Below are 12501 nucleotides of genomic sequence, written 5' to 3'. Positions count from 1 at the left end.
CAAAGACAGCGCTCTGAAAAGTTGTTGTCAGACATGACTTTGTGATAACTGAGGTTGCAGAATGGATTTGGACCTGAATCGGTCATTCTGTTGAGCAATGACGTGTCCATTGTGTACCATCACATTGGAACTCGATACACATGGAGGCAGATGCTGTTTGATCTCTTTGAGATCTCCTGAAAAGTTCACCATTTATGAATATTTTCGTCGTGCTTAATCGTAGCCACATCTTCCAAATGGAAACCAGAAAGATCTAGACTTCTATTCAGAGATCAGAGTAGACCTACAGCTTCACTGTTCTGAAGTGACTCCTCTATCCACGCAGATAGAGGAGTCACTCTATCTGACTCCTCTATCTGCGGATAGAGTTTTGGAATGTTATGTGTCCAAAATTAATAAAGACAGACATGAGTGGTCATACAGTAGATATTATTAGAGTTAGGTTTAAGTGTACGTCTTAATCATCCTACTACTACTGATTTAAAACTAGCACTTGAAACTAGATTAAACAAATTTCTAGTGTCCATAAACATCAACACACACATGAAACCCACACAATATCTAAACGTAACTGGAAAAAAAGAAGGGGTTGAAATTTTGTTAACTGGAAGCCACCAAAGGAAAAACCTAGAGAAACTCAGGTACTCGGTGGGTAGGAGAAGCGTTTATAGTTGTCATCTCTTTTTAGTTTTGGTTACTAGAAACCAAACTTGCTTCCTGTGTCAGTGGGAAACTCCATGCAGTCAAGACGTACCTTTCCACGCTTGTCTTTCTCAGGTTTCATTGCTTTCTTACTGTCTATTCTGTCGGTTTCACAACACCTTTCTTAACCTTCATAAAGAAAACTGAAACTGTAGCACATTCCTGATGTTTATCCTTTATGTTGTGTGATAAATTTACCCTAAGGGTGTCAGATGCAGGTTACGTGATATATTTCAGTGAGGCAGGAAAAGGGAATTTAAAAAAAAGCAAACCTTGCTTTCACAGAGTCTTTAAATGCGAATGAAGACGCCTTCATTCAGCTTCCCCTTTCATCGGAACAGGAAACCCCCATTCAGTCATAAGTGACGAGGGCGAACGTTTGTGTTCTGCTGATTCATCAGTGCAGCCTTAAAATGTTAGGGATGTTTAGGCTCCACCACCTCTGCAAACTTTTAGCTGGACCTAACGAAACCCAGACAACAGTCTGCCCTCTACTAAAGGCTCATTTAATGTGAAACAAAAAACGCTGAGGTTATCTGTTTGCTTGTACACTTTCTGACTTGGATATTGTACTTTGGCTGCAGTAGAAAATGATGACTGCTAACAAGTTTGTCATTTAGCAGGGGCGTGGGTCTGGCAGAGCTCTGTGTTTAAAGCACAAGAACTGTGCTGCCTGTCAGTCACAGAGACAATCAAAGCCTTTTTTCAGGGAACTTTGTGTCCTCATTCTTCTGCAGGGCGAGGAACACACGCACATCACGTTCAGGGATCACTTTACTTCTAAACAGTTACAGTTTCTGTTCTAGCTGTTTTCATTTAGGAGTATTTTTCTTTCTCTGCAACATTTCTCAAGCAGTTGCTTTGTTTTGGGGTTTTTTGGTTTGGCATCGTGATATTGAACCCTGGTCTGGCTATTTGGCTATTGATTGACTGCAGATGCATGTTAGCTTCAAATTACCTAACCAACAGACTCTCGCCAGATTGAACATATCCACAGTTTTGGAAGCGTATATGTTGTCTGCATTTAGCAGGAGACCGATGGACTCGAGAGTGATTATTTTTAAATATCCTCGGGTCCGGCTCTGGACCAGTGCAGAAGGCCACAAGTCACGGTTTTGTACGTTTGAATTATTTGGATAACTAAAAGTTCCTGTGTGTTCCTCTGATGGACAAATGTTTTGGTTTTTCTTAACACAAGCAAATTTAGTATGGATGGAAGTTCAGGTCGGCACTATTTCCAGAGTTTTCCAGAATGCAAGAACTTTTTGGCAGCATCCAAAGGGGCCGGGGTTAAAGGGAAAGAGCTTACTATTATTATTTAATTTATGTGTTTTTATTTTAAGAGTAAAGTGGAAATGTTGAGTGTAAAGTTAAAGTGCATGGACTGTGTGGACAAACGTGTTCTCTCTGGATAAATCTGAATCTGAACCTCACCCTGAAGACTCAACATCTGTGTGTGATGGTTGATTCCTACAATATCAAGAAGAACTTCCAGATGCAGCACATTAATTTAAAATATCATCTGAATTAGTGAATATCAGAAATACGAAGAATTTGGCTCTAAACACATGTAACTAGTAACTGACCCACAGTTTTAGTTGGCGCTCTCTTACTCTGGGATATACCCCTGATTTGTTTGTTAGTCTCACAGTCTGTTTGTTTGCTTCTGTCTTGAAAACAGAGATGCGGGAGTTGACTCCAGCAACTTAGGAATGGCAGACATAACAGGCTTATACCGGGTTGGTAACCTCAAGTTTACATGTCATGTTTTTGCCAGTGATGTGGCTCTGTTGCTTCATTGGAGCATGGTCTGTAGTTAAATAATGGTGATTGAAATTGAGTTCCTCCCAAATGTAGATGCCTCTCGGGCCCCTCTTCCATCAGGGAGAGTTGGTTGCGTGAGACTGACAGACTGGTGAGCCATCTGTGGTTTTGGCTGCTTTGACTGAGCTTCAGATACGAGTAGATGGAGACAAGTGTCTAAAATTAGCTTCCTTCTGTAGACAGTTTGGCACAGTTTTATGGCTAAAGTTGTCTGATCAAAGCAGCGTAAAGCAGCATTGTAGTATGACAGCTGCTGTAGCTGACACTGTCGATTACCGGTAATTGTCTAATTACCTGTCTGTTCAATCAAATAAATAACCAAGCATTGGAAAAACATTTGGCACTTCCATGTGGTAAATGTGTCCATGCTAATGTACAGGATGGAGCTGATTGTAAAGTGGTGTTTTTGTGGGACAGTAAATGTGTGGCTTTGGAAACGGCCACAGAAACATTGTGTCTCCTCTTTCAGAACATCAATCATTTTCATTTCATAATACAGGTTTTTTTAATTTTATGTTTGATTTCCAGAATAATGAGTCATAGGGTTGCTGAGAAGTATTATTCCACTAATGTTCTGCTTTATTTCTTGCAGGTATAAAAAAAATTTGATGGCTTTCTACTTTGTACATCCAACATTCCGCTCGAAGGTAAGGGATGGTTTTATTTACAGTTTCTGCAAAGCTTATTTAATATACAGGCCTGTGTAAAACATTTATATTTCAGTTGATAATGTATAAATGTATGAAAACAAACCTTGTCTGTGTTGTTTATTGTATTTCAGATGATTTTGATCAAGTTTTTATCCTTTTTTTGTAAGAAAACGAGTGAGCACAAGACATTAAAAAGCCATATTTATACATTTAAGATTAAAATGCTGTGCCTTACACCCTTCAGTGGAAACTTATTTCCACTGCTTGCCTCATTCTTTTGTTCACTAGCCGGAGCTCGTGACCACAGGTGATAGTAAGAATCTAGACTGACCTGTAGATTGATAGCGTTGCTTTCATGCTCAGCTCTTTCTTCACTACAGCACACCGACACATACGCACCAGTCTGCCTGTCAGTCTCCTGCTCCCCTCACCCCTCATTCACAAACAACACCATGAGATGCTTAAACTCCTCCACTTGGATCAGCAACTCATCCTGACACAAAGTTGGGACTCCACCGTTTTGCCGTCAAAAAAAACATGGCCTCAGATTTGGAGATTTGTGCTAGTTTTCATCCCAGCTGCAAACCACTAAAGTGCAAGCTCGAGGTCACTGCCTCAGAACCACACATCTGTAAAAGGCAGACAACCAGGAGCGTTTTGCTTTTCTTATTAATCTAAGTCCTTACATTCCTACCACACTGATCCAGAAAATATTTTCCTCTTTAGGTAACTTCTGGTTTATCTGGTTTCTTGATAACTTTTTCTTTATTCATTAAAGTTCAGTCTTGCTCAGTTTTCTGTTTTTGTTGTGTTCAGTTATTCTTTGATTATTGCATGACTGGTGTCCTGGCAATGTAAAATCAAGCTTGAATGTTTTTAAAAACTGATGAACGGTTCTTTACACACATCCATTCTCTTTCTTCACTTGTCTCAATCAAGGTTTCAACATGGTTCTTCACCACTTTCAGTGTATCTGGCATGAAGGAAAAGGTCCGCTACCTCGACAATCTGCAACAGCTCTTCACCTGCATCAAGCCTGAGCAGCTCGATATCCCTCCATTTGTCTTGGAGTACGATGCACGAGTAAGAACACAATAACAGAGAGATCCATAACTCAGTCCTATGTTGTTTGCACATGATCCACGGATATCTTTCAAAGTGATTTGAATCATTTTGGAAAGGTAACTGCTAAAATACGTAAAGGATTTGATAAAGCTCTCAAAACTAGCCCAAACGTTTGTTCCAAAAACCCCACACAGGTTGGAACTATTTATTTTAACATAATCAAGCTGACGTCCATCCAATTATTGCTCATCTAATTAGCTCTCCTTCACCAGCAGCAATGCATCTGAAGTATAAAGCAGCAGGTGTTCTGCCTTTGCCACACAGTATGTTATTGCAGATGGATAGAGCTACATTAACCTAGTAGAAATGAATGGTGTAAATCAGCCACTGAGTAATGCTGAAGGTTTTTTGTTTTGTTTTTTCATCCTGCTACCTTGTTGTGGCTAACTGCACGGAAGGTCAACCATTAAATAGACAGGAAATGAAAGCACATCAGATAATGTTGTAGGCTGATTCACTCAGCGGTAGGAGCTCAACGATTTGCAGAGGTTCAGAAGTGACATTCAGTTATTATTTTCCCTAATTATTCTTATTTTTACTACCTGCCTACCTAATGTGATATTAGAACAGAGTGTTTTAATACTGGAAAGTGGTTCAGCTTTTGCCACTTTAAAAACTTTTTAACATTTTATAGTTTAGCCATATGTGGTTATAGTCTGACCATTACTAAAGTACTTTGTAAAACATCTAATTTGGGCCAGTTTTTCTTTTTTTTTAGCTTTCTGACTTTACTGTGACAGGCAAAGTATGTCAGTTGGGTGCAGCTGTGGTAACCCCTCCGCCTTCCTCTGTAAGAGTTAGGGTTCATTTGAAGTAGTGGCTAGAAATTCTAATGTAGACACCAGAAAGTTGGTCCCACTTTCTCTAGATGACTAAAATATAGGTCAGGTGCTGAAGCATGTGGTTTAAAGTTACAAGCGACCTGCCAAAATAATTTGATGTGTCAGAAACATCTGGAAGTTGCAGCAGATTATCCCAGTTAATATATCTTAACTTGGAAAATATGTCACTACATTTGGAGCGCTGATGTTTGGAGCCAGTAACTGACTTCCTTTGATAAATTAGAGTTTGTGTGTCTCCACCTCCCTGTAAGCATCGGTTTTGCATTTTCAGATGCCGAAGGACGGACCGTAACCCTGTTTAGCCTCACGTCAGCTCTCTGGCTGATGGTGTTTTAGTAGAAATATTTAGGTAGGCTATGTTCCTGTTGATGTCTCGAATAAACCTGAAATCACACAAACCTTTGTGTGTTTCTATTCACGTTCTTTTTTCATCAGTTGTATTTGAGGGATCAACAGACGAGAAAAATCTCTAGACTTTCCCTTTTCTATTCTCCTCTTCCTGATGTAAACCAGAGATGGTGGAAATGATTTCTGTTGTTCTTTGTCTTTTATTTTCATCTCCAGGTTTAATTTCACCTGTTAAACCGTTGACTATAACCTCAATTAAAATGCCCAGCATGCTTTGTGATTACTAAATGGACAAAATAATTATCAATAACTTTGATTAATCAAGATTTTTATCGTTTTAAGAAAAGTTAGCTGATGTATTTTTTTTACTGGCATGTTTGAAGAAAAGCAGGTGAGGAGTTTTTGATTATCCACTGATAACTCTGCCATCACACCTTCCCCTCAGGTTAAGAGTGTAATATCAGTAAATAATATCAGTCGCTCTTCTTGTTTTCATCTTGGTAACGTTACCCGCCTTCATCCTTCACTTACTCCAAACAGCACCGCCATACAGTGCTCTTGTCACATCTCGTTTAGATTACTGCAGTTCTCTGTGGTCTACCTCATAAATCTCTTCATAAACTGCAGTTAGCTCAAAATCCAGCTGCTTGTATTGTATCCAGAATTGGATCTAATGAACGTATATCACCTGTTATTAACTCCACTGGCTTCCAGTTCACCTACGTGTCAATTTCAGATCCTGCTTCGGGACTACAATCTCTCTCTCTACTTTCAAATCGCGTTTTAAAACCCATCTATTCAGAACTGCATACCCTTCATTTTGACTTGGTCTTGTCGATGTTTACCTTGATTAGCTTTTATAGTTGTTTTTTTTATTTGTTTACCTTGTAATAAATAAAAAGTGTTATTAATAATATTTTTATTATTAACTGTGGGTGTCTGTTTATACTCGGAGCTAAAATATGGGGAAACATGACAGATTGATGGCACATGTTTAAGCGTGTTTCCTTTTGGCATTCACTGAGTTGCCATGAAACGACGTAAACATTTGGATGTTCTTTAGTGGCATCAGCTAAAACAGACTGTCAGAGTAGAACGTCAGCGTTGCCCCTATTTTGAGTACTGAGGAAATGTCAAACCCTGAGGAAGCATAGTTAGAATCAAAAACAACGTCTAGTTTGTTAGTTTGATGCAGTTCGAACTTAAAAAAACGTTCTTGCATCCTCCGTTTCTTTGGAATAATTCACTTTTTCTTTGTTTTTTTTGAATAGCTGATATGTTTGTAAACCACTGTGGATATCCACTTATTGATGTTGGATTGCAGCAGTAACAAGCTTGTTTTCATATTTTGTTACTCGGGGTAGTTATGAATAAAGACACGAGGTCACGGAGCTGTAATAATTACTGGTAGATGAGAAAATGCACTTGTACATGAGGTTACCTGTACAATAAAGTATCATCGTTTCAGATTCAGCATTTTGCAGGGAATGTAACTCCAACAGTGTCCTGATGCATCAAGACACAGAATCAATTTTTTGGAACAACAATGTATTTTCCACTTTCAGCACAGCCAACAACCTGGGCAACATTGTTTATATTGACACCTACCCAGAAACACTTGTCCTGCTGAGCTTAATTACAGTGCTGATGGAGTCCAGGAAGTAATTGCTCTGTTTGTTTGCTGAAATTGAACCTAACCAGGAGGTAAATTCTTAAACGGAATCTCTTTGGAATCCTCGGCCAGTTTGATCAGTCGTTAACTCTCACAGCAGACTCAGAACAGAATTGGCATTCGTTTATACCTAAAAGTAGGAACCAGGGCTTTCACTAAAACTCTATTTGCGCTGTTACTAACTACAGAGGTTGTGTCCTTAAACTCATAAGATGATGCCACAGTTTTTTTTCGTAGCAGTCAAATAAACCCCGTATTGCAGGTTTGAAGCTTCTAATGGGGGTTAAAGTGCGCCGTGTTCCAGAGCCTACACCAGAATGGTAAGGATGATATGACGTGTGAAAGAAAGTTGGCTACAGTTACCACTGAGCTTAGATAATTGTAGATTTTCTCAAAAGGGAAATTGAGATGGTATCGCTCATGTAACCACTCACCAGCCGTCCATTTTCCTTTATTAGAAAACAAAAAAGTGAAACTTGCCTCATTCTTTGTTGGTAGACTTATTTCATTTCACAACACCTGCTGGCATTTCACCATTGGCTCTCAAAATGGCCTCGGATCGACTTGTCTTTAGTACTGTTGGCTGTTTTCACATTTCTCACATTTGGCCACATTTATTTTAGCTTTGCTTGTCAGAGTTTGACAAAGTGGAATCTATTATTTCTTTTTAATGCTCTAATAAGCCTTTTCAAGGCACACTGCCTACAATAGATGAGCTGTTGTGTAAATGTAATTATGTAAATATTCTTCTTGCACAGAACTTGTTTGATTACAAGTTTAAATGGCGTATTTTCACATCCAAAAGGAGTTGTTTTTTTTTCTCTCAAAAATTTTTTATTACTTTTTTTGACAATCTGTGTGGAAATTTGTGGGGTGGGGGTCTTTCCCCCACTGGTCTACAGCTAAAATCCTTCTGAGTAAACATAATCTAACTTCATTAATTTTTGGCCTTTTTATGCCTTTATTTGTTTTCTGGCTCTTGTTGTCATGAGGTGCTGTTAGTTCTTAGACAGCTACTTTGGTAAAAATGGCTCAAATGTGGATATGTGCTCGTTTTATATGCTTGGGATCATTGTCCTGTTGTATGATCCATTTTCAGCCACGCTGTAGCTGTCAGACAGATGGCCTCTATCATATTTCTATATACAGAGGAGTCCATCATCCACTCAGTGACTGTAAGGTGCTCAGGTCCTGAGGGCCGAATCATCATCCAAATCGATACCTGTCTACAACCATCCTTGACAGTTGGTATGAGAGGTTTTGGTTTTCGTCAAATGTTTCGCTGTCCATTATGGCCAAACATCTCCACTTGAGTCTCATCTGTTCTACAGGTGTTTTGCTCTGTTTACATGCAGCTTTGCAAATCTAAGCTGTGCAGCCGTGGTCTTTTTACAGAGAAGAGGCTGTCGCCCAGCATCTCCCCAAACAAGCTATAGTAGTTTTTAGTCTTTTTCTAACTGTACCGTCATCACCAACTTTTACATTATAGAGTCTGAGATGCAGCTCTCTTTGTTATTTCTCTGAGCATTGCACAGTTTGACTTTAGACCGAATGCTGCGATGTTCATTCCTGAGATGCACAACTGAACGCACCGGAACAGCAAACTGCCAGAATGTCTTCATTTATAAAGTGCTCACAGTTACTGCAAATCAACTCATCACAAGCGTCTGATTAGCACCATCTGGCTGCTGCTTACCCTCTAAATTCATATGGAAGCAGTAAAGGTTTTTCACAGAACTACATGGTCCTGTGAAAACCTTCTTTTGCACATGAATATCTGCTGACCTCTACTCTGAGCTTGGACTTGAGCTACCTAAATCTAAAGCTGCATGTTTTTTTTTGTTTTTTTGTTTTTTTGTTTTTTTTAAGTGGATCAAAATGTGCCTCAAAACCACTTTTAATTTTCTTTCTCAATATGCTGTCGACATGTAGCCGAGGGATGAACCAACACGTCTACATGGCGTAATATTCTGGTCAATTGATGAAACAGATGTTTCTCCCTGTTACAACACCCCACGTAGACACAACATCTTGGTCTGACATTCTAGACTCTGAATAAATGTATTATTTTTTTAAATCATCATTAACGTTCAATAACCGTGCTGTCCTTTTTATGTGATGTTTCTAATTAAAGTTTTTGTGAAAAGTTTACAAGCTCAGCATTTAATAATAACACATAAATGTAAAAAAATAGAAAACTTAAAAACAGTAGCCAATCAGCTATTTCACTGTCATACATGGAGCCCGAATATAAAATTTCAAAGCAGACACATTCTGAAAAACCAGTATCCTTTACTTAACTCGGCTGCACACTCACACCTTGATTCACACTCATGTTTTTGTGCTTGTATATTCAGTAAGAAGATCTTTTGCTTAACTAAAACTTGAATCTTTCTTAATGTTAGCGTGTTGACATAATCTTTAGCTTATCAGTGTAATTATTCTACCAGCAGAACAAAGCAGTCATGCCACACCCAACACTGCTGCCGTCTCTTCTGACAGTAGAACACTTTGAAGTTGTGAAAGGCTCTGACAGGTGTAGTCAGATTACTGCCCACAAATTTTTTTCTGCATTATTAAAACACGTACAGCAGCTAACAGGACAGCCTGCCCCTCCTGGTACGAGGAATACAGCTTCCTGACACTTTGCTATATCAAGAAAACAGCACAATAGACCTGAATGAAAGCGAGGGTGGGTTGTGATTCATGAATAATTTACTTCCTGTTAGCATGTCCTTTCTGCAGCTGCTCCATCACATTATTGTCTCCCCAAAACACTTCTGTTGTGTTTTGTAAGGCTTTGTTTATTTCTTTGTTGCAGTGCATTTGACGTCTCAGGGCCACCGTAGTATAAGTCAAATTCTCTTTGTGTTGGCAATAATCACTTTATTGTTACCAGCTTTGGCTCAAGCGATCTGTGCTAACCCAGGTGTTTGTTTTATTCTCATCTATAACAGGTGAACGGACCCTACCATCATTCAGAGGCTTCCGGTCTGTGACACGAGTCCAATCGAATCTTTCTGTCCCAAGTGGCGAAGTGGTGGATGTCTTTTCTGGACATGAAGTTTTCTGTGTGGTCTGACCTCCAACCTCCTCTTTAAGGCTTTGAACCTCAGTTGAGGAAACTCTTCTTTTGTTCTGTTCCTGCCAAAAAAGACCAAATTAAGAGTCGCAGTGCACATATAGCACGGCGCGGTCTGGTGAGCAATCATTGTTACTCACCACAGACTATTTTTGGATCTGGCATGGCTCCTGGATTATGCCTTATACTGAGAGACTTACTCAGCAGTTTTGTCATACTGCCCAAAATATGAAGTATCACATCATAGCTGGCACTTAACTCAAAGGCTTCCCTGTGATGTGGTCGTATCAGACATCCTCGCCCATGTCTCAGAAGATGGCTTTTCAAATGCTGGAGTGATACGGGGAGTGCCTGTTTGGATTTCTACACCACACGGAGCAGCAGAAAGTCTGCAGTAAAGACAAACATTGGGTTTTGCTCAGCCGGAAGTTTTTCTCCACCTGTTTCAGCGTAATATGAGACCGTGAGCGCCAGCAGTCCAAACCGGAAAATTCCAGACAAACATTAATGCCGGGGAGATTTTCTTTGATTAAAAGCACACGTCAGCTGGCTAACATTCAATTTACATCACAAGGTCATCTTCATATTGTGTGAACATGTGAAGTTAGCTTAGCTTGGCACAGAGACTGAAAGAGGAAGCAGAAAGGCTCAGCTTAAGGTGTCAGAGTCACTTCAGCTGTAGCATCATACATTAAGTTAAATTCACAAATATTACAGGGAGATGCCTCTTATCGTCACCATTTCCCAGATATGTAGATCTGTTACTAGAGGCAGTGCTGAAGTACTTCTGCTTAGCATTAACAATGTAAAAAGCCCTGTTTGTTTTCCAGTAGCTTTATGGTGGGCCTGAAAGGAAGCAGGGCATGTGTGCCTCTACCAAACTTGTTAGCACCGTGTCACTGAAACGCATATTTAACCTCACACATTTAACAACATATGCCTAACATTAACTGCTTCCGATCTTTGACAGTTCTAACTTAAATACTATAAAACACGTTAATTTTCCTGTTTCTGGAGATGGAACATTTGTAACTGTTTCTTGAAGCAGTAACTGGAATCATTAAAAGAAATTGGCCACTAAACAGTGATACAGTTCTAATAAGGCAGTGCCTCTGTAACCCACAACAGTGGAAACATGATGTACAAGTGAACCTAAATTACACAAGTCAAGTCATGAGGAGTCCTCATTCTCACAAGCGCCGTGAAGGAAAGTGATTAACTATTTTTTTGTGCTTTTGTGTCAAATCGCTCTGTTACTCAGTCACTAACTCCTTTGTTTGCACAGCTCGCTTCACTTTACGTTGTCGTCTGTAGTTTGATTTATCTTGGACTGCCACATGTGTGGGTGTCCAGGTCAAATGGAGTGAAGTAAACTCTGAAAGCATTTCTGATTGTCTGAACCTTCGATCAGTCATGATGTAGCAGGACCCCCGCATGTGTGGTAGCCCAACACTGACACTATCACCATAAATCGGGGGGGGTTCACCTGTGTGTAGTTCTGCGTTCATCCAGGCCAAACATCAGGAACTCTGCATGATTGCATTTGAACTGTGTTGGCTGCATGGAAACTCTTTAACCTTGAAATGAAAGCGGGGATGTTATTTAACACTAGCACACAGAGTTCAGCTTCTAACTTTTGAGGTTTCAGATAATGTGATGTGCACACTGGTGGGGGGTATATATCTCGTGTCACTTACTCCAGGAGCTTCTGTTTACTGTGTTTGTAGGGCTCCTTCTAAAATCAATAATAAATGCCCTTGTGAGGAAAGCATGCGCAGTCAGATTGAGCTATTTAATGTCTTTTGTTGTTTTCCTCAGTGCTTTGAGTTCCATCCAGTGAAATGAGGTTAGTGTTCCCTCCTTTGACAAAATGAAATGTGCTGTCACTGTTTTACCTTCAGCTGAATCGGTCAGCACAGACTTGCTGTTAGAACTGTGATTATATCAGAATGTGCATCAATGAGCCAAAATATCTGTGTGTAGATGTGTCCTGTTTGGGGGAGTTTTTTATCATTTTAAAGTGATATGTGGAGGGCCTGCTGTTTGACATCCTCTGAGCTTTACAGGAAATGATGTCATTCATGTTTAAATTTCCTGTTCTTTTTTTTTTTTTTTTAAACACTTTGATCACAAGAAGTTTTTTTTCTTGATAATAACGGGCTTAGACTATCCTTTTAGAAAAGAGCTGGTTGTATTGTGGAAAGTATTTAATACCTGATGAAGAATAAAGATTGATTTTGGTGCTGTAGAAACGTT

At 39.5% G+C, this 12501-nt stretch overlaps 1 protein-coding gene across 5 annotated transcripts in view; it reads left to right on the top strand.

Moving 5' to 3' along the window:
* gdap2 (ganglioside induced differentiation associated protein 2) overlaps positions 1-12501 on the top strand; it is a 25746-nt gene extending 13245 nt beyond the window's left edge. For 4 of the 5 annotated variants that reach the window (XM_026144608.1, XM_026144607.1, XM_026144609.1 and 1 more), the window contains 3 exons: positions 3119-3173; positions 4116-4259; positions 10121-12501. In XM_026144608.1, coding sequence (XP_026000393.1) covers positions 3119-3173; positions 4116-4259; positions 10121-10162 — 241 coding nt within the window. In that variant the 3' untranslated portion in view covers positions 10163-12501. Of the gene's footprint in view, positions 1-2383; positions 2538-3118; positions 3174-4115; positions 4260-10120 lie in introns of those variants that run through there. The other variant, XM_026144611.1, reaches the window with a different exon arrangement.

The sequence above is a fragment of the Astatotilapia calliptera genome, chromosome 16 (assembly GCF_900246225.1).
Source record: "Astatotilapia calliptera chromosome 16, fAstCal1.2, whole genome shotgun sequence".
NCBI lineage: Eukaryota > Metazoa > Chordata > Actinopteri > Cichliformes > Cichlidae > Astatotilapia > Astatotilapia calliptera.
The sequence above is the reverse complement of the archived record's forward strand: the minus strand, read 5'-3'. Positions and strand labels throughout refer to the sequence as shown.